Source organism: Oncorhynchus mykiss, chromosome 15 (assembly GCF_013265735.2).
Source record: "Oncorhynchus mykiss isolate Arlee chromosome 15, USDA_OmykA_1.1, whole genome shotgun sequence".
Taxonomy (NCBI): domain Eukaryota; kingdom Metazoa; phylum Chordata; class Actinopteri; order Salmoniformes; family Salmonidae; genus Oncorhynchus; species Oncorhynchus mykiss.
The window spans coordinates 80284743-80308578 of NC_048579.1; the positions used below are offsets into that span (position 1 = coordinate 80284743).

The window sequence follows — 23836 nt, forward strand, 5'->3', positions numbered from 1 at the left end:
TCTGGGATCATATCTGAATATCCATTAGTCTGGTCTGGTAAGCTGTCTGATCATATCTGAATACCCATTAGTCTGGTCTGGAGGTAAGCTGTCTGGGATCATATCTGAATATCCATTAGTCTGGTCTGGAGGTAAGCTGTCTGGGATCATATCCATTAGTCTGGTCTGGTGAGGTAAGCTGTCTGATCATATCTGAATATCCATTAGTCTGGTCTGGGATCATATCTGAATATCCATTAGTCTGGTCTGGAGGTAAGCTGTCTGATCATATCTGAATATCCATTAGTCTGGTCTGGAGGTAAGCTGTCTGGGATCATATCTGAATATCCATTAGTCTGGTCTGGTAAGCTGTCTGATCATATCTGAATATCCATTAGTCTGGTCTGGAGGTAAACTGTCTGGGATCATATCTGAATATCCATTAGTCTGGTCTGGTAAGCTGTCTGATCATATCTGAATATCCATTAGTCTGGTCTGGAGGTAAACTGTCTGGGATCATATCTGAATATCCATTAGTCTGGTCTGGTAAGCTGTCTGATCATATCTGAATATCCATTAGTCTGGTCTGGTAAGCTGTCTGATCATATCTGAATATCCATTAGTCTGGTCTGGAGGTAAACTGTCTGGGATCATATCTGAATATCCATTAGTCTGGTCTGGTAAGCTGTCTGATCATATCTGAATATCCATTAGTCTGGTCTGGTAAGCTGTCTGATCATATCTGAATATCCATTAGTCTGGTCTGGTGAGCTGTCTGGGATCATATCCATTAGTCTGGTCTGGTGAGCTGTCTGGGATCATATCTGAATATCCATTAGTCTGGTCTGGAGGTAAGCTGTCTGGGATCATATCTGAATATCCATTAGTCTGGTCTGGAGGTAAGCTGTCTGGGATCATATCTGAATATCCATTAGTCTGGTCTGGTGAGCTGTCTGGGATCATATCTGAATATCCATTAGTCTGGTCTGGAGGTAAGCTGTCTGGGATCATATCTGAATATCCATTAGTCTGGTCTGGTGAGCTGTCTGGGATCATATCTGAATATCCATTAGTCTGGTCTGGAGGTAAGCTGTCTGATCATATCTGAATATCCATTAGTCTGGTCTGGAGGTAAGCTGTCTGGGATCATATCTGAATATCCATTAGTCTGGTCTGGAGGTAAGCTGTCTGGGATCATATCTGAATATCCATTAGTCTGGTCTGGTGAGGTAAGCTGTCTGGGATCATATCTGAATATCCATTAGTCTGGTCTGGGGCTGAAGAAGATTAATTTGTAACAATGGCATAAATAACAGACCACTCAAATACAGCTCAACATCCGGTGCAACACGGAGACGTGTTAACGTTGTATGGATTATTCTACAGAGGCTGGACAGTAAGTACAGCTGGATGAACATGGTGTTTACTGCAGGTTCTTCAGGTTCAAAATGGAGCTGAGGTGGTGGGCGTGGCCAACGGTGCGATCCCAAAAATTTTTGAGGCCCTCCTGTTGACCCGGCTCATTTCCCGCCGGCTTATGCCAAACGCATTCCATGAAGGGGCCTGGTGTCTCCCTTTCAGACTTCGAGACAACCAGGTCAGTCAGGGGAGTTCCTAATCAGACATAATCAAGTATCAGGGAGGAGCGAAACCCCCCACTGAAAGAGTTTTTGACTCTTGAGTGACTCAACATATCAATACTACCTAACACTATGGTATAAAATAACTGGGATTCAAGGGCAACGACACACGTCGGTTGCTGGGAGGAGTTGAAATAAAACATCCCAGAAATGTTGTGCACAACTTTGTTTCACGTCCCTTTCAGTGAACACTTCTCCTTGATAATCCATATCAAGAAGCATGATCATTACACAGGTGCACCTTGTGCTGTGGACAAAAGGCCACTAAAATGTGCAGTGTTATCATGCCACAGATGTCTCAAGTTGAGGGAGAATGCAATTGGCATGCCGACTGTAGGAATGTCCACCAGAGCTGTTTCCAACATCGTTTTAGTGAGTGAATTTGGGAGCCTGTCCAACCCGCCTCAACTGCAGGTGAAACCACGCCTGCCCAGGTCATCTACATCGGATTTCTTCACCTGCGGGATCGCGTGAGGGGGGTGCTGAGGAGTATTTCTGTCTGTAATGAATCCCTTTTGTCGGGAAAACTCATTCTGAGTGTGTGCCCTCCCAGGCCCACCCATGGCTACACCCCTGCCCAATCATGTTAATTCCATAGATTACGATCTAATGAATTTATTTCAATTGACTGATTTCATTTAATGAACTGTAACGGAGTTTAAATCATTGACATGTTTGTTCAGTATATAGTTAACAGGCAGGTTAGCATTACCAATCACATTTCCTCATTGGTCAAGCTGAATTGTGAGTAACAGTTGGGTATAAAATGCCGTTGTCTGGTTATAGTCAGTCCTATGGATCATGCTGCTCAAACCTGTAAAGACGACACGGACTAATCTTTAACATTACATCTCTTCAGAAAAGGAACAGAAGTTCAAAACAACAACAACAACAACAACAACCCATCAAACTAAGTTATTTACATCCCAACATATTATTCCTTCTTTAAAATAAAACGTCATATTTACATTTTGATCCGCTATTAAAAGACTTTCCTTCTGGAAGTGACGGTGTCGTAGCGACCACCGGGGTAAACACTTCGCTAGTCAGTCTGGTCCAGAGTTCTCCTGTTGAGGGCAGAGTGGATGACTTCACTCAGTCAGACCCCCCCCCACCGCCATCATTCCCTATATGTTGCCCAGGGCCCTATAGTGGACCTTCTGTTAAGCGCCCCCCACCAACAGACAGTAAGTACAGCTGAGATGCAGTTCCTGACATTGTCTGATTTTTTTTAGATCACAAACAGATGTTTGTTAAACCAGGTCCTATTCTTTCTGAGGGGACTGAGGGTAGAGAACCTCGTTCAGGGCAGGTCCTATTCTGTCTGAGGGTAGAGGAGAACCTTGTTCAGGGCAGGTCCTATTCTGTCTGAGGGTAGAGGAGAACCTTGTTCAGGGCAGGTCCTATTCTGTTTGAGGGGACTGAGGGTAGAGGAGAACCTTGTTCAGGGCAGGTCCTATTCTGTCTGAGGGGACTGAGGGTAGAGGAGAACCTTGTTCAGGGCAGGTCCTATTCTTTCTGAGGGGACTGAGGGTAGAGGAGAACCTTGGTCAGGGCAGGTCCTATTCTGTCTGAGGGGACTGAGGGTAGAGGAGAACCTTGTTCAGGGCAGGTCCTATTCTGTCTGAGGGTAGAGAACCTTGTTCAGGGCAGGTCCTATTCTGTCTGAGGGTAGAGGAGAACCTTGGTCAGGGCAGGTCCTATTCTGTCTGAGGGTAGAGGAGAACCTTGTTCAGGGCAGGTCCTATTCTGTCTGAGGGGACTGAGGGTAGAGGAGAACCTTGTTCAGGGCAGGTCCTATTCTGTCTGAGGGGACTGAGGGTAGAGGAGAACCTTGTTCAGGGCAGGTCCTATTCTGTCTGAGGGGACTGAGGGTAGAGAACCTTGTTCAGGGCAGGTCCTGTTCTTTCTGATAGGACTGAGGGTAGAGGAGAACCTTGTTCAGGGCAGGTCCTATTCTGTCTGAGGGGACTGAGGGTAGAGGACCTTGTTCAGGGCAGGTCCTGTTCTGTCTGAGGGGACTGAGGGTAGATCCTATTCTGTCTGAGGGGACTGAGGGTAGATCCTATTCTGTCTGAGGGGACTGAGGGTAGAGGAGAACCTCGTTCAGGGCAGGTCTTATTCTTTCTGAGGGGGCTGAGGGTAGAGAACCTTGTTCAGGGCAGGTCCTATTCTGTCTGAGGGTAGAGGAGAACCTTGTTCAGGGCAGGTCCTATTCTTTCTGAGGGGACTGAGGGTAGAGGAGAACCTTGTTCAGGACAGGTCCTGTTCTGTCTGAGGGGACTGAGGGTAGAGGAGAACCTTGTTCAGGGTAGGTCCTATTCTGTCTGATAGGACTGAGGGTAGAGGAGAACCTTGTTCAGGACAGGTCCTGTTCTGTCTGATAGGACTGAGGGTAGAGGAGAACCTTGTTCAGGACAGGTCCTGTTCTGTCTGAGGGGACTGAGGGTAGAGGAGAACCTTGTTCAGGGCAGGTCCTATTCTTTCTGAGGGGACTGAGGGTAGAGGAGAACCTTGTTCAGGGCTTGAGTTCATAAAGCATATCTGATCTAGAAGCAGTCCGACCTCTTCTTATTCATAACATCCTCCATCAGCACTCCTACTGAAACACCATGAAGAGGCCCTGACGTTCAGGACATCCTGACAACGTTCTGAGGGACAGGGGTACCTGACAACGTTCTGAGGGACAGGGGTACCTGACAACGTTCTGAGGGACAGGGGTACCTGACAACGTTCTGAGGGACAGGGGTACCTGACAACGTTCTGAGGGTCAGGGGTACCTGACAACATTCTGAGGGACAGGGGTACCTGACAACATTCTGAGGGACAGGGGTACCTGACAACGTTCTGAGGGACAGGGGTACCTGACAACGTTCTGAGGGACAGGGGTACCTGACAACGTTCTGAGGGACAGGGGTACCTGACAACGTTCTGAGGGACAGGGGTACCTGACAACGTTCTGAGGGACAGGGGTACCTGACAACGTTCTGAGGGACAGGGGTACCTGACAACGTTCTGAGGGACAGGGGTACCTGACAACGTTCTGAGGGACAGGGGTACCTGACAACGTTCTGAGGGACAGGGGTACCTGACAACGTTCTGAGGGACAGGGGTACCTGACAACGTTCTGAGGGACAGGGGTACCTGACAACGTTCTGAGGGACAGGGGTACCTGACAACGTTCTGAGGGACAGGGGTACCTGACAACGTTACAGAGGTCTGTCATCCACCGTTACAGAGGTCTGTCATCCTCCCGTTAGAGGTCTGTCCTGTATATCACGTCAAACTAAAACACATCCTACCCCAACCATCCCATTTCTTCCACAACAGAAAAATCTAGAAAAATATGTCAAGCCCTTTTATTTAGTTCATCAATTCCTTCACAGGGCAAAGAGAAACAAAACCTCCACGTTCAACCACTCAAATCAAAGACATCTTGAAAACCGTTTTTTTAATTTTTTTTTAAGAAAAAAAATACATTTTTTATAAACTAATAAATCCTAATCATTAGACTGTGTTCAGGTCATTGTTGGATCATTACCAACAGACAGATGAGGCTTCAGGCCTGTTAAAGGATACTTGGTATTCTACTATGGAAGCCTCGTTCCATAAGCCTTCCTCTATACTCTAGTTTACTTCCTGTCTTGCAGAGAATCCAACCAATCACATCTTCACTTGACCAGGGTACCACCCCAGATGGAGAGCACGTCCTTGATTGGGCCTGGATCAGTGGAGGGGGGTGTGGTCACCCCAGTGAAAGCCTCCTTGACCACTCGTGTCCTTGTGTCTTGGCTCCGTTCCCTCCCACGTGGACAGGATGGGCGGGGTTATGCAGTTACCTTCAGAAGTGCTAAGGCCGCTCCTATGCTAAGCTCTCCGTCTTTAAGATCTCTCTCTCTGTCCGGCTGTCCGTAGTGAGTGGTACTCTCTCACTACCAGTCTTCTCTCAGTTTCCAGTGTCCTCTCTCAATCCTTCCAGCTCGGTTTGTATTTACAGTTTGGCTCGCTGAAAGAAAGCCTGTGGAGAGAGAGAGAGACGAGAGAGAGAGACAGAGAGAGACAGACGAGAGAGACGAGAGAGAGACAGAGAGAGAAAGACAGAGAGAGACAGAGAGAGACAGAGAGAGACAGAGAGAGACAGAGAGAGACAGAGAGAGAGAGAGACAGAGAGAGAGAGAGAGAGAGAGACAGAGAGACAGAGAGAGAGACAGAGAGAGAGACAGAGAGAGAGACAGAGAGAGAGACAGAGAGAGAGACAGAGAGACAGAGATTCTTGTCAGATGTTACTGCTAGTCTCAAGACACAGGCGACAGAGTGGAGATGTTTCCAAGGCAACAACCAGCTGACTACGTACCTTCATGTAGTTTTTGAGGACCTTGGCGTCTGGCTGCTGAAGCACTTGACACACTTCCTGTGACAGGAAGAGGAGGAGGAGTGTTACAGAACTAGGGAACGGGTTACATTTCGGTGCTCTCTTCAGCTGTGATTTGTATGGTTATGCGACAGTGGTACCTGTGTGATTTCAGGTGACACCTGTAGAGAAGGGAGGTACTCCTGTTGAAGGTACTGGATAAACTCCGGACCCTGCCGACCAGGAAGTACAAAACATGACGACAAACACCCTGTCAGCCGTGCATTCATTCATTCATATAAAAAAAAGGTCCAAGTTCCAGATAGATCAGGTTCTCAACCAGACGAGCACAACGGAAAGGAAAACCAAACTGGAGCTTACCCTTCTGAGATGAATCATTTTCAACGTCAGAGCACACTCTGACAACGTCTGGAGGAAAGAACAACAAAACAAGGTTTGTCAAATGAGTCCAAACGTCTGTTCTGTAATGAGACGTGTCTGATACATCTGGTTCCACAGGTACTCACCAGGACGGTCTGAGCGTCCGTGAGATCAAAGGATGGTTTGAGAGGAGCCAGGAAGCATGCTGGGACGATGTGTTTATAGATGAAGTCTGGGAAACCAGCCATACCGTCTTTACCTCCTGAAGGACAAAACATCAACATCAGTCCCGGTTCAAAACGTTTCGCTTTTACACCAGGGGTGTATTCATTAGTGCAAACCGTAGCAACAATGTTTTACAATGAAAACCAGAGTTTCTGTCTGGATGAATTCAGCAAGGTCCCTGTTTCAGCACAGAAAGGTTTCTACTGAACACAAACCAGTCCAAGACAAAAAACAACCTAATATCAGCTGGTTGTGTTTCCAGAACAAACCAGTCCAAGACAAAAAACACACTAATATCAGCTGGTTGTGTTTCCAGAACAAACCAGTCCAAGACAAAAAACAACCTAATGGTTGTGTTTCCAGAACAAACCAGTCCAAGACAAAAAACAACCTACTATCAGCTGGTTGTGTTTCCAGAACAAACCAGTCCAAGACAAAAAACACACTACTATCTGCTGGTTGTGTTTCCAGAACAAACCAGTCCAAGACAAAAAACACACTAATATCAGCTGGTTGTGTTTCCAGAACAAACCAGTCCAAGACAAAAAACAACCTACTATCAGCTGGTTGTGTTTCCAGAACAAACCAGTCCAAGACAAAAAACAACCTACTATCAGCTGGTTGTGTTTCCAGAACAACTGTTCTGTCAGGAAGGATCAACAGCAGCAAGACAGGTGGTTGGATACGGAGGGAGGGACGGTGGTTGGATACGGAGGGAGGGAGGTAGGGACGGTGGTTGGATACGGAGGGAGGGAGGTAGGGACGGTGGTTGGATACGGAGGGAGGGAGGTAGGGACGGTGGTTGGATACGGAGGGAGGGAGGTAGGGACGGTGGTTGGATACGGAGGGAGGGAGGTAGGGACGGTGGTTGGATACGGAGGGAGGGAGGTAAGGACGGTGGTTGGATACGGAGAGAGGGAGGTAGGGACGGTGGTTGGATACAGAGGGAGGGAGGGAGGGACGGTGGTTGGATACGGAGGGAGGGAGGGAGGTTGGATACGGAGGGGGAGGGACGGTGGTTGGATACGGAGGGAGGGAGGGACGGTGGTTGGATACGGAGGGAGGGAGGGACGGTGGTTGGATACGGAGGGAGGGAGGGACGGTGGTTTGGTTGGATACGGAGGGAGGGACGGACGATGGTTGGATACGGAGGGAGGGACGGACGGTGGTTGGATACGGAGGGAGGGAGGGACGGTGGTTGGATACGGAGGGAGGGAGGGACGGTGGTTGGATACGGAGGGAGGGAGGGACCGGTGGTTGGATACGGAGGGAGGGAGGGACGGGTGTTGATACGGAGGGAGGGACGGTGGTTGGATACGGAGGGAGGGACGGTGGTTGGATACGGAGGGAGGGACGTTGGTTGGATACGGAGGGAGGGACGGTGGTTGGATACGGAGGGAGGGACGGTGGTTGGATACGGAGGGAGGGTGGGTGTTGGATACGGAGGGAGGGTGGGTGGTTGATTACGGAGGGAGGGAGGGACGGTGGTTGGATACGGAGGGAGGGACGGTGGTTGGATGCGGAGGGAGGGAGGGACGGTGGTTTGGTTGGATACGGAGGGAGGGACGGACGGTGGTTGGATACGGAGGGAGAGACGGACGGTGGTTGGATACGGAGGGAGGGACGGACGGTGGTTGGATACGGAGGGAGGGAGGGGCGGTGGTTGGATACGGAGGGAGGGAGGGACGGTGGTTGGATACGGAGGGAGGGAGGGACCGGTGGTTGGATACGGAGGGAGGGAGGGACGGGTGTTGGATACGGAGGGAGGGAGGGACGGTGGTTGGATACGGAGGAAGGGACGGTGGTTGGATACGGAGGGAGGGACGGTGGTTGGATACGGAGGGAGGGACGGTGGTTGGATACGGAGGGAGGGTGGGTGTTGGATACGGAGGGAGGGTGGGTGGTTGATTACGGAGGGAGGGAGGGACGGTGGTTGGATACGGAGGGAGGGACGGTGGTTGGATGCGGAGGGAGGGAGGGACGGTGGTTTGGTTGGATACGGAGGGAGGGACGGACGGTGGTTGGATACGGAGGGAGGGAGGGACGGTGGTTGGATACGGAGGGAGGGAGGGACCGGTGGTTGGATACGGAGGGAGGGAGGGACCGGTGGTTGGATACGGAGGGAGGGAGGGAGGGACGGGTGTTGGATACGGAGGGAGGGACGGTGGTTGGATACGGAGGGAGGGACGTTGGTTGGATACGGAGGGAGGGACGTTGGTTGGATACGGAGGGAGGGTGGGTGGTTGATTACGGAGGGAGGGAGGGACGGTGGTTGGATACGGAGGGAGGGAGGGACGGTGGTTGGATACGGAGGGAGGGAGGGAGGGACGGTGGTTGGATACGAAGGGAGGGAGGGAGGGACAGTGGTTGGATACAGAGGGAGGGAGGGAGGGTGGTTGGATACGGAGGGAGGGAGGGACGGTGGTTTGGTTGGATACTGAGGGAGGGAGGGATGGTGGTTGGATACGGAGGGAGGGAGGGACGGTGGTTGGATTCGGAGGGAGGGAGGGAGGGACGGGTGTTGGATATGGAGGGAGGGACGGTGGTTGGATACGGAGGGATTGACGTGGTTGGATACGGAGGGAGGGACGGTGGTTGGATACGGAGGGAGGGTGGGTTGTTGGATACGGAGGGAGGGAGGGTGGTTGGATACGGAGGGAGGGACGTTGGTTGGATACGGAGGGAGGGTGGGTGGTTGATTACGGAGGGAGGGAGGGACGGTGGTTGGATACGGAGGGAGGGAGGGACGGTGGTTGGATACGGAGGGAGGGAGGGAGGGAGGGTGGTTGGATACGGAGGGAGGGAGGGTGTTTGGATACGGAGGGAGGGAGGGTGGTTGGATACGGAGGGAGGGAGGGTGGTTGGATACGGAGGGAGGGAGGGTGGCTGGATACGGAGGGAGGGAGGGAGGGTGGTTGGATACGGAGGGAGGGAGGGAGGGTGGTTGGATACGGAGGGAGGGAGGGAGGGTGGTTGGATACGGAGGGAGGGAGGGAGGGTGGTTGGATACGGAGGGAGGGAGGGAGGGTGGTTGGATACGGAAGGAGGGAGGGTGGTTGGATACGGAGGGAGGGAGGGTGGTTGGATACGGAGGGAGGGACGGTGGTAGGATACGGAGGGAGGGTGGTTGGATACGGAGGGAGGGTGGTTGGATACAGAGGGAAGGAGGGAGGTTGGATACGGAGGGAGGGAGGGAGGTTGGATACGGAGGGAGGGAGGGAGGGTGGTTGGATACGGAGGGAGGGAGGGAGGGTGGTTGGATACGGAGGGAGGGAGGGTGGTTGGATACGGAGGGCGGGACGGTGGTTGGATACGGAGGGAGGGACGGTGGTTGGATACGGAGAGGGGGTGGTTGGATACGGAGGGGGAGTGGTTGGATACGGAGGGAGGGAGGGAGGGAGGGTGGTTGGATACGGAGGGAGGGAGGGTGGTTGGATACAGAGGGAGGGAGGGAGGTTGGTTGGATACGGAGGGAGGGAGGGAGGGTGGTTGGATACGGAGGGAGGGAGGGAGGGTGGTTGGATACGGAGGGAGGGAGGGTGGTTGGATACGGAGGGCGGGACGGTGGTTGGATACGGAGGGAGGGACGGTGGTTGGATACGGAGAGGGGGTGGTTGGATACGGAGGGGGAGTGGTTGGATACGGAGGGAGGGTGGTTGGATACGGAGGGAGGGTGGTTGGATACGGAGGGAGGGTGGTTGGATACGGAGGGAGGGTGGTTGGATACGGAGGGACGGTGGTTGGATACGGAGGGACGGTGGTTGGATACGGAGGGACGGTGGTTGGATACGGAGGGACGGTGGTTGGATACGGAGGGACGGTGGTTGGATACGGAGGGACGGTGGTTGGATACGGAGGGAGGGAAGGACGGTGGTTGGATACGGAGGGAGGGAGGGACGGTAGTTGGATACGGAGGGAGGGAGGGGCGGTGGTTGGATACAGAGGGAGGGTGGGACGGTGGTTGGATACGGAGGGAGGGAGGGACGGTGGTTGGATACGGAGGGAGGGAGGGAGGGACGGTGGTTGGATACGGAGGGAGGGAGGGAGGGACGGTGGTTGGATACAGAGGGAGGGAGGGGCGGTGGTTGGATACGGAGGGAGGGACGGTGGTTGGATACGGAGGGAGGGAGGGGCGGTGGTTGGATACGGAGGGAGGGACGGTGGTTGGATACGGAGGGAGGGAGGGGCGGTGGTTGGATACGGAGGGAGGGAGGGGCGGTGGTTGGATACGGAGGGAGGGAGGGGCGGTGGTTGGATACGGAGGGAGGGAGGGGCGGTGGTTGGATACGGAGGGAGGGAGGGGCGGTGGTTGGATACGGAGGGAGGGAGGGACGGTGGTTGGATACGGAGGGAGGGAGGGACGGTGGTTGGATACGGAGGGAGGGAGGCACGGTGGTTGGATACGGAGGGAGGGACGGTGGTTGGATACGGAGGGAGGGAGGGGCGGTGGTTGGATACAGAGGGAGGGAGGGAGGGACGGTGGTTGGATACGGAGGGAGGGTGGGACGGTGGTTGGATACGGAGGGAGGGAGGGACGGTGGTTGGATATGGAGGGAGGGAGGGACGGTGGTTGGATACGGAGGGAGGGAGGGAGGGACGGTGGTTGGATACGGAGGGAGGGAGGGAGGGACGGTGGTTGGATACGGAGGGAGGGAGGGGCGGTGGTTGGATACGGAGGGAGGGAGGGGCGGTGGTTGGATACGGAGGGAGGGAGGGAGGGTGGTTGGATACGGAGGGAGGGAGGGACGGTGGTTGGATACGGAGGGAGGGAGGGAGGGACGGTGGTTGGATACGGAGGGAGGGAGGGAGGGACGGTGGTTGGATACGGAGGGAGGGAGGGAGGGACGGTGGTTGGATACGGAGGGAGGGACGGACGGTGGTTGGATACGGAGGGAGGGAGGGACGGTGGTTGGATAAGGAGGGAGGGACGGACGGTGGTTGGATACGGAGGGAGGGACGGTGGTTGGATACGGAGGGAGGGACGGACGGTGGTTGGATACGGAGGGAGGGAGGGACGGTGGTTGGATACGGAGGGAGGGACGGTGGTTGGATACGGAGGGAGGGACGGACGGTGGTTGGATACGGAGGGAGGGAGGGACGGTGGTTGGATACGGAGGGAGGGTGTTTGGCTACGGAGGGAGGGTGGTTGGATACGGAGGGAGGGTGGTTGGATACGGAGGGAGGGTGGTTGGATACGGACAGAGGGTGGTTGGATACGGACAGAGGGTGGTTGGATACGGACAGAGGGTGGTTGGATACGGACGGAGGGTGGTTGGATACGGACGGAGGGAGGGGCGGTGGTTGGATACGGAGGGAGGGAGGGAGGGACGGTGGTTGGATACGGAGGGAGGGTGGGACGGTGGTTGGATACGGAGGGAGGGAGGGACGGTGGTTGGATATGGAGGGAGGGAGGGAGGGACGGTGGTTGGATACGGAGGGAGGGAGGGAGGGACGGTGGTTGGATACGGAGGGAGGGAGGGGCGGTGGTTGGATACGGAGGGAGGGAGGGGCGGTGGTTGGATACGGAGGGAGGGAGGGAGGGTGGTTGGATACGGAGGGAGGGAGGGACGGTGGTTGGATACGGAGGGAGGGAGGGACGGTGGTTGGATACGGAGGGAGGGAGGGAGGGACGGTGGTTGGATACGGAGGGAGGGAGGGAGGGACGGTGGTTGGATACGGAGGGAGGGACGGACGGTGGTTGGATATGGAGGGAGGGAGGGACGGTGGTTGGATAAGGAGGGAGGGACGGACGGTGGTTGGATACGGAGGGAGGGACGGTGGTTGGATACGGAGGGAGGGACGGACGGTGGTTGGATACGGAGGGAGGGAGGGACGGTGGTTGGATACGGAGGGAGGGACGGTGGTTGGATACGGAGGGAGGGACGGACGGTGGTTGGATACGGAGGGAGGGAGGGACGGTGGTTGGATACGGAGGGAGGGTGTTTGGCTACGGAGGGAGGGTGGTTGGATACGGAGGGAGGGTGGTTGGATACGGAGGGAGGGTGGTTGGATACGGACAGAGGGTGGTTGGATACGGACAGAGGGTGGTTGGATACGGACAGAGGGTGGTTGGATACGGACGGAGGGTGGTTGGATACGGACGGAGGGTGGTTGGATACGGAGGGAGGGTGGTTGGATACGGAGGGAGGGTGGTTGGATACGGAGGGAGGGTGGTTGGATACGGAGGGACAGTGGTTGGATACGGAGGGACGGTGGTTGGATACGGAGGGACGGTGGTTGGATACGGAGGGACGGTGGTTGGATACGGAGGGACGGTGGTTGGATACGGAGGGAGGGAAGGACGGTGGTTGGATACGGAGGGAGGGAGGGACGGTAGTTGGATACGGAGGGAGGGAGGGGCGGTGGTTGGATACAGAGGGAGGGAGGGAGGGACGGTGGTTGGATACGGAGGGAGGGTGGGACGGTGGTTGGATACGGAGGGAGGGAGGGAGGGAGGGTGGTTGGATACGGAGGGAGGGAGGGAGGGAGGGACGGTGGTTGGATACAGAGGGAGGGAGGGGCGGTGGTTGGATACGGAGGGAGGGAGGGACGGTGGTTGGATACGGAGGGAGGGACGGTGGTTGGATACGGAGGGAGGGAGGGACGGTGGTTGGATACGGAGGGAGGGAGGGGCGGTGGTTGGATACGGAGGGAGGGAGGGGCGGTGGTTGGATACGGAGGGAGGGAGGGGCGGTGGTTGGATACGGAGGGAGGGAGGGGCGGTGGTTGGATACGGAGGGAGGGAGGGGCGGTGGTTGGATACGGAGGGAGGGAGGGGCGGTGGTTGGATACGGAGGGAGGGAGGGGCGGTGGTTGGATACGGAGGGAGGGAGGGACGGTGGTTGGATACGGAGGGAGGGAGGGACGGTGGTTGGATACGGAGGGAGGGAGGCACGGTGGTTGGATACAGAGGGAGGGAGGGAGGGACGGTGGTTGGATACGGAGGGAGGGTGGGACGGTGGTTGGATACGGAGGGAGGGAGGGAGGGACGGTGGTTGGATACGGAGGGAGGGAGGGAGGGACGGTGGTTGGATACGGAGGGAGGGACGGACGGTGGTTGGATAAGGAGGGAGGGACGGACGGTGGTTGGATACGGAGGGAGGGACGGACGGTGGTTGGATACGGAGGGAGGGACGGACGGTGGTTGGATACGGAGGGAGGGAGGGACGGTGGTTGGATACGGAGGGAGGGACGGTGGTTGGATACGGAGGGAGGGACGGACGGTGGTTGGATACGGAGGGAGGGAGGGACGGTGGTTGGATACGGAGGGAGGGTGTTTGGCTACGGAGGGAGGGTGGTTGGATACGGAGGGAGGGTGGTTGGATACGGAGGGAGGGTGGTTGGATACGGAGGGAGGGTGGTTGGATACGGAGGGAGGGTGGTTGGATACGGACAGAGGGTGGTTGGATACGGACAGAGGGTGGTTGGATACGGAGGGAGGGAGGGTGGTTGGATACGGAGGGACGGAGGGTGGTTGGATACGGAGGGACGGAGGGTGGTTGGATACGGAGGGAGGGAGGGTGGTTGGATACGGAGGGAGGGAGGGTGGTTGGATACGGAGGGAGGGACGGTGGTTGGATACGGAGGGAGGGACGGTGGTTGGATACGGAGGGAGGGACGGTGGTTGGATACGGAGGGAGGGACGGTGGTTGGATACGGAGGGAGGGACGTTGGATACGGAGGGAGGGTGGTTGGATACGGAGGGAGGGAGGGTGGTTGGATACGGAGGGAGGGAGGGTGGTTGGATACGGAGGGAGGGACGGTGGTTGGATACGGAGGGAGGGAGGGTGGTTGGATACGGAGGGAGGGAGGGTGGTTGGATACGGAGGGAGGGACGGACGGTGGTTGGATACGGAGGGAGGGAGGGACGGTGGTTGGATACGGAGGGAGGGACGGTGGTTGGATACGGAGGGAGGGACGGACGGTGGTTGGATACGGAGGGAGGGAGGGACGGTGGTTGGATACGGAGGGAGGGAGGGACGGTGGTTGGATACGGAGGGAGGGTGTTTGGCTACGGAGGGAGGGTGGTTGGATACGGAGGGAGGGTGGTTGGATACGGAGGGAGGGTGGTTGGATACGGAGGGAGGGTGGTTGGATACGCAGGGAGGGTGGTTGGATACGGACAGAGGGTGGTTGGATACGGACGGAGGGTGGTTGGATACGGAGGGAGGGAGGGTGGTTGGATACGGAGGGAGGGAGGGTGGTTGGATACGGAGGGAGGGAGGGTGGTTGGATACGGAGGGAGGGATGGTGGTTGGATACGGAGGGAGGGACGGTGGTTGGATACGGAGGGAGGGACGGTGGTTGGATACGGAGGGAGGGTGGTTGGATACGGAGGGAGGGTGGTTGGATACGGAGGGAGGGAGGGTGGTTGGATACGGAGGGAGGGTGGTTGGATACGGAGGGAGGGAGGGTGGTTGGATACGGAGGGAGGGAGGGTGGTTGGATACGGAGGGAGGGTGGTTGGATACGGAGGGAGGGTGGTTGGATACGGAGGGAGGGTGGTTGGATACGGAGGGACGGTGGTTGGATACGGAGGGACGGTGGTTGGATACGGAGGGACGGTGGTTGGATACGGAGGGACGGTGGTTGGATACGGAGGGACGGTGGTTGGATACGGAGGGACGGTGGTTGGATACGGAGGGAGGGAAGGACGGTGGTTGGATACGGAGGGAGGGAGGGACGGTAGTTGGATACGGAGGGAGGGAGGGAGGGACGGTGGTTGGATACGGAAAGAGGGAGGGAGGGTGGTTGGATACAGAGGGAGGGAGGGGCGGTGGTTGGATACGGAGGGAGGGACGGTGGTTGGATACGGAGGGAGGGAGGGGCGGTGGTTGGATACGGAGGGAGGGACGGTGGTTGGATACGGAGGGAGGGAGGGGCGGTGGTTGGATACGGAGGGAGGGAGGGGCGGTGGTTGGATACGGAGGGAGGGAGGGGCGGTGGTTGGATACGGAGGGAGGGAGGGGCGGTGGTTGGATACGGAGGGAGGGAGGGACGGTGGTTGGATACGGAGGGAGGGAGGGACGGTGGTTGGATACGGAGGGAGGGAGGCACGGTGGTTGGATACGGAGGGAGGGACGGTGGTTGGATACGGAGGGAGGGAGGGGCGGTGGTTGGATACAGAGGGAGGGAGGGAGGGACGGTGGTTGGATACGGAGGGAGGGTGGGACGGTGGTTGGATACGGAGGGAGGGAGGGACGGTGGTTGGATACGGAGGGAGGGAGGGAGGGACGGTGGTTGGATACGGAGGGAGGGAGGGAGGGACGGTGGTTGGATACGGAGGGAGGGAGGGGCGGTGGTTGGATACGGAGGGAGGGAGGGGCGGTGGTTGGATACGGAGGGAGGGAGGGGCGGTGGTTGGATACGGAGGGAGGGAGGGAGGGTGGTTGGATACGGAGGGAGGGAGGGACGGTGGTTGGATACGGAGGGAGGGAGGGAGGGACGGTGGTTGGATACGGAGGGAGGGAGGGAGGGACGGTGGTTGGATACGGAGGGAGGGAGGGAGGGACGGTGGTTGGATACGGAGGGAGGGACGGACGGTGGTTGGATATGGAGGGAGGGAGGGACGGTGGTTGGATAAGGAGGGAGGGACGGACGGTGGTTGGATACGGAGGGAGGGACGGTGGTTGGATACGGAGGGAGGGACGGACGGTGGTTGGATACGGAGGGAGGGACGGACGGTGGTTGGATACGGAGGGAGGGACGGTGGTTGGATACGGAGGGAGGGACGGACGGTGGTTGGATACGGAGGGAGGGAGGGACGGTGGTTGGATACGGAGGGAGGGTGTTTGGCTACGGAGGGAGGGTGGTTGGATACGGAGGGAGGGTGGTTGGATACGGAGGGAGGGTGGTTGGATACGGACAGAGGGTGGTTGGATACGGACAGAGGGTGGTTGGATACGGACAGAGGGTGGTTGGATACGGACAGAGGGTGGTTGGATACGGACGGAGGGTGGTTGGATACGGACGGAGGGTGGTTGGATACGGAGGGAGGGTGGTTGGATACGGAGGGAGGGTGGTTGGATACGGAGGGAGGGTGGTTGGATACGGAGGGAGGGTGGTTGGATACGGAGGGAGGGTGGTTGGATACGGAGGGACAGTGGTTGGATACGGAGGGACGGTGGTTGGATACGGAGGGACGGTGGTTGGATACGGAGGGACGGTGGTTGGATACGGAGGGACGGTGGTTGGATACGGAGGGAGGGAAGGACGGTGGTTGGATACGGAGGGAGGGAGGGACGGTAGTTGGATACGGAGGGAGGGAGGGGCGGTGGTTGGATACAGAGGGAGGGAGGGAGGGACGGTGGTTGGATACGGAGGGAGGGTGGGACGGTGGTTGGATACGGAGGGAGGGAGGGACGGTGGTTGGATACGGAGGGAGGGAGGGAGGGAGGGTGGTTGGATACGGAGGGAGGGAGGGAGGGACGGTGGTTGGATACAGAGGGAGGGAGGGGCGGTGGTTGGATACGGAGGGAGGGAGGGACGGTGGTTGGATACGGAGGGAGGGAGGGGCGGTGGTTGGATACGGAGGGAGGGAGGGGCGGTGGTTGGATACGGAGGGAGGGAGGGGCGGTGGTTGGATACGGAGGGAGGGTGTTTGGCTACGGAGGGAGGGTGGTTGGATACGGAGGGAGGGTGGTTGGATACGGAGGGAGGGTGGTTGGATACGGACAGAGGGTGGTTGGATACGGACAGAGGGTGGTTGGATACGGACAGAGGGTGGTTGGATACGGACAGAGGGTGGTTGGATACGGACGGAGGGTGGTTGGATACGGACGGAGGGTGGTTGGATACGGAGGGAGGGTGGTTGGATACGGAGGGAGGGTGGTTGGATACGGAGGGAGGGTGGTTGGATACGGAGGGAGGGTGGTTGGATACGGAGGGAGGGTGGTTGGATACGGAGGGACAGTGGTTGGATACGGAGGGACGGTGGTTGGATACGGAGGGACGGTGGTTGGATACGGAGGGACGGTGGTTGGATACGGAGGGACGGTGGTTGGATACGGAGGGAGGGAAGGACGGTGGTTGGATACGGAGGGAGGGAGGGACGGTAGTTGGATACGGAGGGAGGGAGGGGCGGTGGTTGGATACAGAGGGAGGGAGGGAGGGACGGTGGTTGGATACGGAGGGAGGGTGGGACGGTGGTTGGATACGGAGGGAGGGAGGGACGGTGGTTGGATACGGAGGGAGGGAGGGAGGGAGGGTGGTTGGATACGGAGGGAGGGAGGGAGGGACGGTGGTTGGATACAGAGGGAGGGAGGGGCGGTGGTTGGATACGGAGGGAGGGAGGGACGGTGGTTGGATACGGAGGGAGGGAGGGGCGGTGGTTGGATACGGAGGGAGGGAGGGGCGGTGGTTGGATACGGAGGGAGGGAGGGGCGGTGGTTGGATACGGAGGGAGGGAGGGGCGGTGGTTGGATACGGAGGGAGGGAGGGGCGGTGGTTGGATACGGAGGGAGGGAGGGGCGGTGGTTGGATACGGAGGGAGGGAGGGGCGGTGGTTGGATACGGAGGGAGGGAGGGGCGGTGGTTGGATACGGAGGGAGGGAGGGACGGTGGTTGGATACGGAGGGAGGGAGGGACGGTGGTTGGATACGGAGGGAGGGAGGCACGGTGGTTGGATACAGAGGGAGGGAGGGAGGGACGGTGGTTGGATACGGAGGGAGGGTGGGACGGTGGTTGGATACGGAGGGAGGGAGGGAGGGACGGTGGTTGGATACGGAGGGAGGGAGGGAGGGACGGTGGTTGGATACGGAGGGAGGGACGGACGGTGGTTGGATAAGGAGGGAGGGACGGACGGTGGTTGGATACGGAGGGAGGGACGGTGGTTGGATACGGAGGGAGGGACGGACGGTGGTTGGATACGGAGGGAGGGAGGGACGGTGGTTGGATACGGAGGGAGGGACGGTGGTTGGATACGGAGGGAGGGACGGACGGTGGTTGGATACGGAGGGAGGGAGGGACGGTGGTTGGATACGGAGGGAGGGTGTTTGGCTACGGAGGGAGGGTGGTTGGATACGGAGGGAGGGTGGTTGGATACGGAGGGAGGGTGGTTGGATACGGAGGGAGGGTGGTTGGATACGGACGGAGGGTGGTTGGATACGGACAGAGGGTGGTTGGATACGGAGGGAGGGTGGTTGGATACGGAGGGAGGGAGGGTGGTTGGATACGGAGGGACGGAGGGTGGTTGGATACGGAGGGAGGGAGGGTGGTTGGATACGGAGGGAGGGAGGGTGGTTGGATACGGAGGGAGGGACGGTGGTTGGATACGGAGGGAGGGACGGTGGTTGGATACGGAGGGAGGGACGGTGGTTGGATACGGAGGGAGGGACGTTGGATACGGAGGGAGGGTGGTTGGATACGGAGGGAGGGAGGGTGGTTGGATACGGAGGGAGGGAGGGTGGTTGGATACGGAGGGAGGGACGGTGGTTGGATACGGAGGGAGGGAGGGTGGTTGGATACGGAGGGAGGGAGGGTGGTTGGATACGGAGGGAGGGACGGACGGTGGTTGGATACGGAGGGAGGGAGGGACGGTGGTTGGATACGGAGGGAGGGACGGTGGTTGGATACGGAGGGAGGGACGGACGGTGGTTGGATACGGAGGGAGGGAGGGACGGTGTTTGGATACGGAGGGAGGGTGTTTGGCTACGGAGGGAGGGTGGTTGGATACGGAGGGAGGGTGGTTGGATACGGAGGGAGGGTGGTTGGATACGGAGGGAGGGTGGTTGGATACGGAGGGAGGGTGGTTGGATACGGAGGGAGGGTGGTTGGATACGCAGGGAGGGTGGTTGGATACGCAGGGAGGGTGGTTGGATACGGACAGAGGGTGGTTGGATACGGACGGAGGGTGGTTGGATACGGAGGGAGGGAGGGTGGTTGGATACGGAGGGAGGGAGGGTGGTTGGATACGGAGGGAGGGAGGGTGGTTGGATACGGAGGGAGGGACAGTGGTTGGATACGGAGGGAGGGACGGTGGTTGGATACGGAGGGAGGGACGGTGGTTGGATACGGAGGGAGGGACGGTGGTTGGATACGGAGGGAGGGACGGTGGTTGGATACGGAGGGAGGGTGGTTGGTTGGATACGGAGGGAGGGTGGTTGGTTGGATACGGAGGGAGGGAGGGTGGTTGGATACGGAGGGAGGGAGGGTGGTTGGATACGGAGGGAGGGAGGGTGGTTGGATACGGAGGGAGGGACGGTGGTTGGATACGGAGGGAGGGACGGTGGTTGGATACGGAGGGAGGGTGGTTGGATACGGAGGGAGGGTGGTTGGATACGGAGGGAGGGTGGTTGATACGGAGGGAGGGTGGTTGGATACGGAGGGAGGGTGGTTGGATACGGAGGGAGGGTGGTTGGATACGGAGGGAGGGTGGTTGGATACGGAGGGAGGGTGGTTGGATACGGAGGGAGGGTGGTTGGATACGGAGGGAGGGTGGTTGGATACGGAGGGAGGGTGGTTGGATACGGAGGGAGGGACGGTGGTTGGATACGGAGGGAGGGACGGTGGTTGGATACGGTGGTTGGATACGGAGGGAGGGGCGGCGGTTGGATACGGAGGGAGGGGCGGCGGTTGGATACGGAGGGAGGGACGGCGGTTGGATACGGAGGGAGGGACGGCGGTTGGATACGGAGGGAGGGACGGCGGTTGGATACGGAGGGAGGGACGGCGGTTGGATACGGAGGGAGGGACGGCGGTTGGATACGGAGGGAGGGACGGCGGTTGGATACGGAGGGAGGGACGGCGGTTGGATACGGAGGGAGGGACGGCGGTTGGATACGGAGGGAGGGACGGCGGTTGGATACGGAGGGAGGGACGGCGGTTGGATACGGAGGGAGGGACGGCGGTTGGATACGGAGGGAGGGTGGTTGGATACGGAGGGACGGTGATTGGATACGGAGGGAGGGACGGTGATTGGATACGGAGGGAGGGACGGTGATTGGATACGGAGGGAGGGTGGTTCTCACCCCAGAGTTCCACCAGCTTGGACAAGATGATGAAGCAGGTCTTCTGGGCGATGGGGTCGGGGAAGTCGACAGCTCCCTGGATGATGGTGAACAGAACCCGCTCTACGTTCTCAACACCTGAGGAGGAACCACACACTTAGAACCCTGGAGAACCATGCAACAAACATTTATAGCTGAGGAACCACACACACACTTAAAACCCTGGAGAACCACGCAACAAACATTTATAGCTGAGGAACCACACACACTTAGAACCCACTTAATGTTCTCAACACCTGGGTAGCAGAACCCTGGAGAACCACAGTACACACTAAGCAGCAGCTCACCCTGGTTGGCCAGGACTTCGTTCATCCCGCTGGAGGTTATGGTCTGTATGAAGGTGAAGTAGCTTCTACGTAACATTTGTTTCTCCAGAGCTGCTGCCTGGTCGTTGTCCTCAGCAGGTCGACACAACACCTCAAAGATGGCCAGGACCAGAGGCATGAACACCTGCTGCAGGAAAGGAGACACCTGGTCCTGGAGAGGAGAGAGACAGAGAGGACCAGAGGCATGAACACCTGCTGCAGGAAAGGAGACACCTGGTCCTGGAGAGGAGAGAGACAGAGAGGACCAGAGACATGAACACCTGGTCCTGGAGAGGAGAGAGACAGAGAGGACCAGAGGCATGAACACCTGCTGTAGGAACAGAGACACCTGGTCCTGGAGAGGAGAGAGACAGAGAGGACCAGAGGCATGAACACCTGCTGCAGGAAAGGAGACACCTGGTCCTGGAGAGGAGAGAGACAGAGAGGACCAGAGACATGAACACCTGGTCCTGGAGAGGAGAGAGACAGAGAGGACCAGAGGCATGAACACCTGCTGTAGGAACAGAGACACCTGGTCCTGGAGAGGAGAGAGACAGAGAGGACCAGAGACATGAACACCTGCTGCAGGAAAGGAGACACCTGGTCCTGGAGAGGAGAGAGACAGAGACACCTGGTCCTGGAGAGGAGAGAGACAGAGACACCTGGTCCTGGAGAAGAGAGAGACAGAGACACCTGGTCCTGGAGAAGAGAGAGACAGAGACACCTGGTCCTGGAGAGGAGAGAGACAGAGACACCTGGTCCTGGAGAGGAGAGAGACAGAGACACCTGGTCCTGGAGAGGAGAGAGACAGAGACACCTGGTCCTGGAGAGGAGAGAGACAGAGACACCTGGTCCTGGAGAGGAGAGAGACAGAGACACCTGGTCCTGGAGAGGAGAGAGACAGAGACACCTGGTCCTGGAGAGGAGAGAGACAGAGACACCTGGTCCTGGAGAGGAGAGAGACAGAGACACCTGGTCCTGGAGAGGAGAGAGACACCTGGTCCAGGGAATGGGGACATTGACTATAAACCTAACCCTAAACCTAACCCTAAACCCCAGGGAATGGGGACATTGACTATAAACCTAACCCTAAACCTAAACCTAAACCTAACCCTAAACCTAAACCCCAGGGAATGGGGACATTGACTAACCCTAAACCTAACCCTTTTAGCTGGCCTGTTAGCAGTCAGTCCTCTACCATAGATATTTGGTAAGGGCCGGTTTCCTGGACAGATGAATCTTAGTCGTGGACTAAAACCCTTCCCATGGAGATCCTACCTTAGTCCAGGAGACCAGCCCCAGATGTCCTTTAACTGTGTAGCAGGTCCCTGGTTACCTTGAACTTAGCGGTGATCTGACTGATGAGGGGTATAAACTCCTGCAGGTCCCTGGTTACCTTGAACTTAGCGGTGATCTGACTGATGAGGGGTATAAACTCCTGCAGGTCCCTGGTTACCTTGAACTTGGCGGTGATCTGACTGATGAGGGGTATAAACTCCTGCAGGTCCCTGGTTACCTTGAACTTGGCGGTGATCTGACTGATGAGGGGTATAAACTCCTGCAGGTCCCTGGTTACCTTGAACTTAGCGGTGATCTGACTGATGAGGGGTATGAACTCCTGCAGGTCCCTGGTTACCTTGAACTTGGCGGTGATCTGACTGATGAGGGGTATAAACTCCTGCAGGTCCCTGGTTACCTTGAACTTAGCGGTGATCTGACTGATGAGGGGTATAAACTCCTGCAGGTCCCCCTGGTTACCTTGAACTTAGCGGTGATCTGACTGATGAGGGGTATGAACTCCTGCAGGTCCCTGGCCTCGCAGTCCTTCAGCATGTGCTCCGATGCCGCCGGGACGAAGGGCAGGACCTCTTCTTCGAGACAGATGATCATGCGATGAAGGAAGGAGCGGACAGCGCTACGCAGAGACCCCCTCTGGACAGGACAGCTCAGTGCAGGCAGGAAGGTCTGCAGACAGTCTCTGTAGACTTCAGTACATCCACACTGCTTCACTGTCTGCTTGTTGCTGAACGCCTTACTGGTACGACTAGAGGGGGGGGAGAGAGGGGAACATAGAGGGAGGGGGGAGAGAGGGAGGGAGGAGAGAGGGGAACAGAGAGAGAGGGAGGGAGGGGGGAACCGAGAGAGAGGGAGGGGAGAGAGAAGCGCAGAGATGGGAGAGGGGGAAGGAGAGGGAGGGGGAGAGAGAGGGGAGAGATGTAGTATTTTTAGCAGGAACAGAACTTGTAAACCCAGAGAGAAGAGTGCTGAGCGATTAGTGCTTTTTGAGGTGGGTTCGGTTTCAGTTCTATAAATAACTAGTGAATGTTTTATGCATTATGTGGGTTGAATGCTGTAACAGAATTAAATAAAAGGCCATTACTGCTCATCACTTAGTAACCATTTATTCACATGACTTTAATAAGACACACGACATGACATTATCTCTGAAGACTACACTACATGACCAGACATTATCTCTGAAGATTACACTACATGACCAGACATTATCTCTGAAGACTACTCTACATGACCAGACATTATCTCTGAAGATGACACTACATGACCAGACATTATCTCTGAAGACGACACTACATGACCAGACATTATCTCTGAAGACGACACTACATGACCAGACATTATCTCTGAAGATGACACTACATGACCAGACATTATCTCTGAAGACTACTGTACATGACCAGACATTATCTCTGAAGACTACTGTACATGACCAGACATTATCTCTGAAGATGACACTACATGACCAGACATTATCTCTGAAGACTACATGACCAGACATTATCTCTGAAGACTACATGACCAGACATTATCTCTGAAGATGACACTACATGACCAGACATTATCTCTGAAGACTACTGTACATGACCAGACATTATCTCTGAAGATGACACTACATGACCAGACATTATCTCTGAAGACGACACTACGTGA

At 57.0% G+C, this 23836-nt stretch overlaps 1 protein-coding gene across 22 annotated transcripts in view; it reads right to left on the reverse strand.

The window, feature by feature from the left end:
- Nucleotides 1-2218: 2218 nt before the first annotated feature.
- Nucleotides 2219-23836, reverse strand: part of LOC110516867 (exportin-T-like) — a 60927-nt gene continuing 39309 nt past the window's right edge. For 4 of the 22 annotated variants that reach the window (XM_036945508.1, XM_036945506.1, XM_036945507.1 and 1 more), the window contains 8 exons: nucleotides 22646-22931; nucleotides 20870-21059; nucleotides 20544-20660; nucleotides 6498-6613; nucleotides 6352-6399; nucleotides 6132-6203; nucleotides 5974-6030; nucleotides 2219-5637 (listed from right to left, as the gene is read on the reverse strand). In XM_036945508.1, coding sequence (XP_036801403.1) covers nucleotides 5611-5637; nucleotides 5974-6030; nucleotides 6132-6203; nucleotides 6352-6399; nucleotides 6498-6613; nucleotides 20544-20660; nucleotides 20870-21059; nucleotides 22646-22931 — 913 coding nt within the window. In that variant the 3' untranslated portion in view covers nucleotides 2219-5610. The remainder of the gene's footprint in view (nucleotides 5638-5973; nucleotides 6031-6131; nucleotides 6204-6351; nucleotides 6400-6497; nucleotides 6614-20543; nucleotides 20661-20869; nucleotides 21060-22645; nucleotides 22932-23836) is intronic. The other 18 variants (XR_005036283.1, XR_005036282.1, XR_005036279.1 and 15 more) reach the window with 18 other exon arrangements.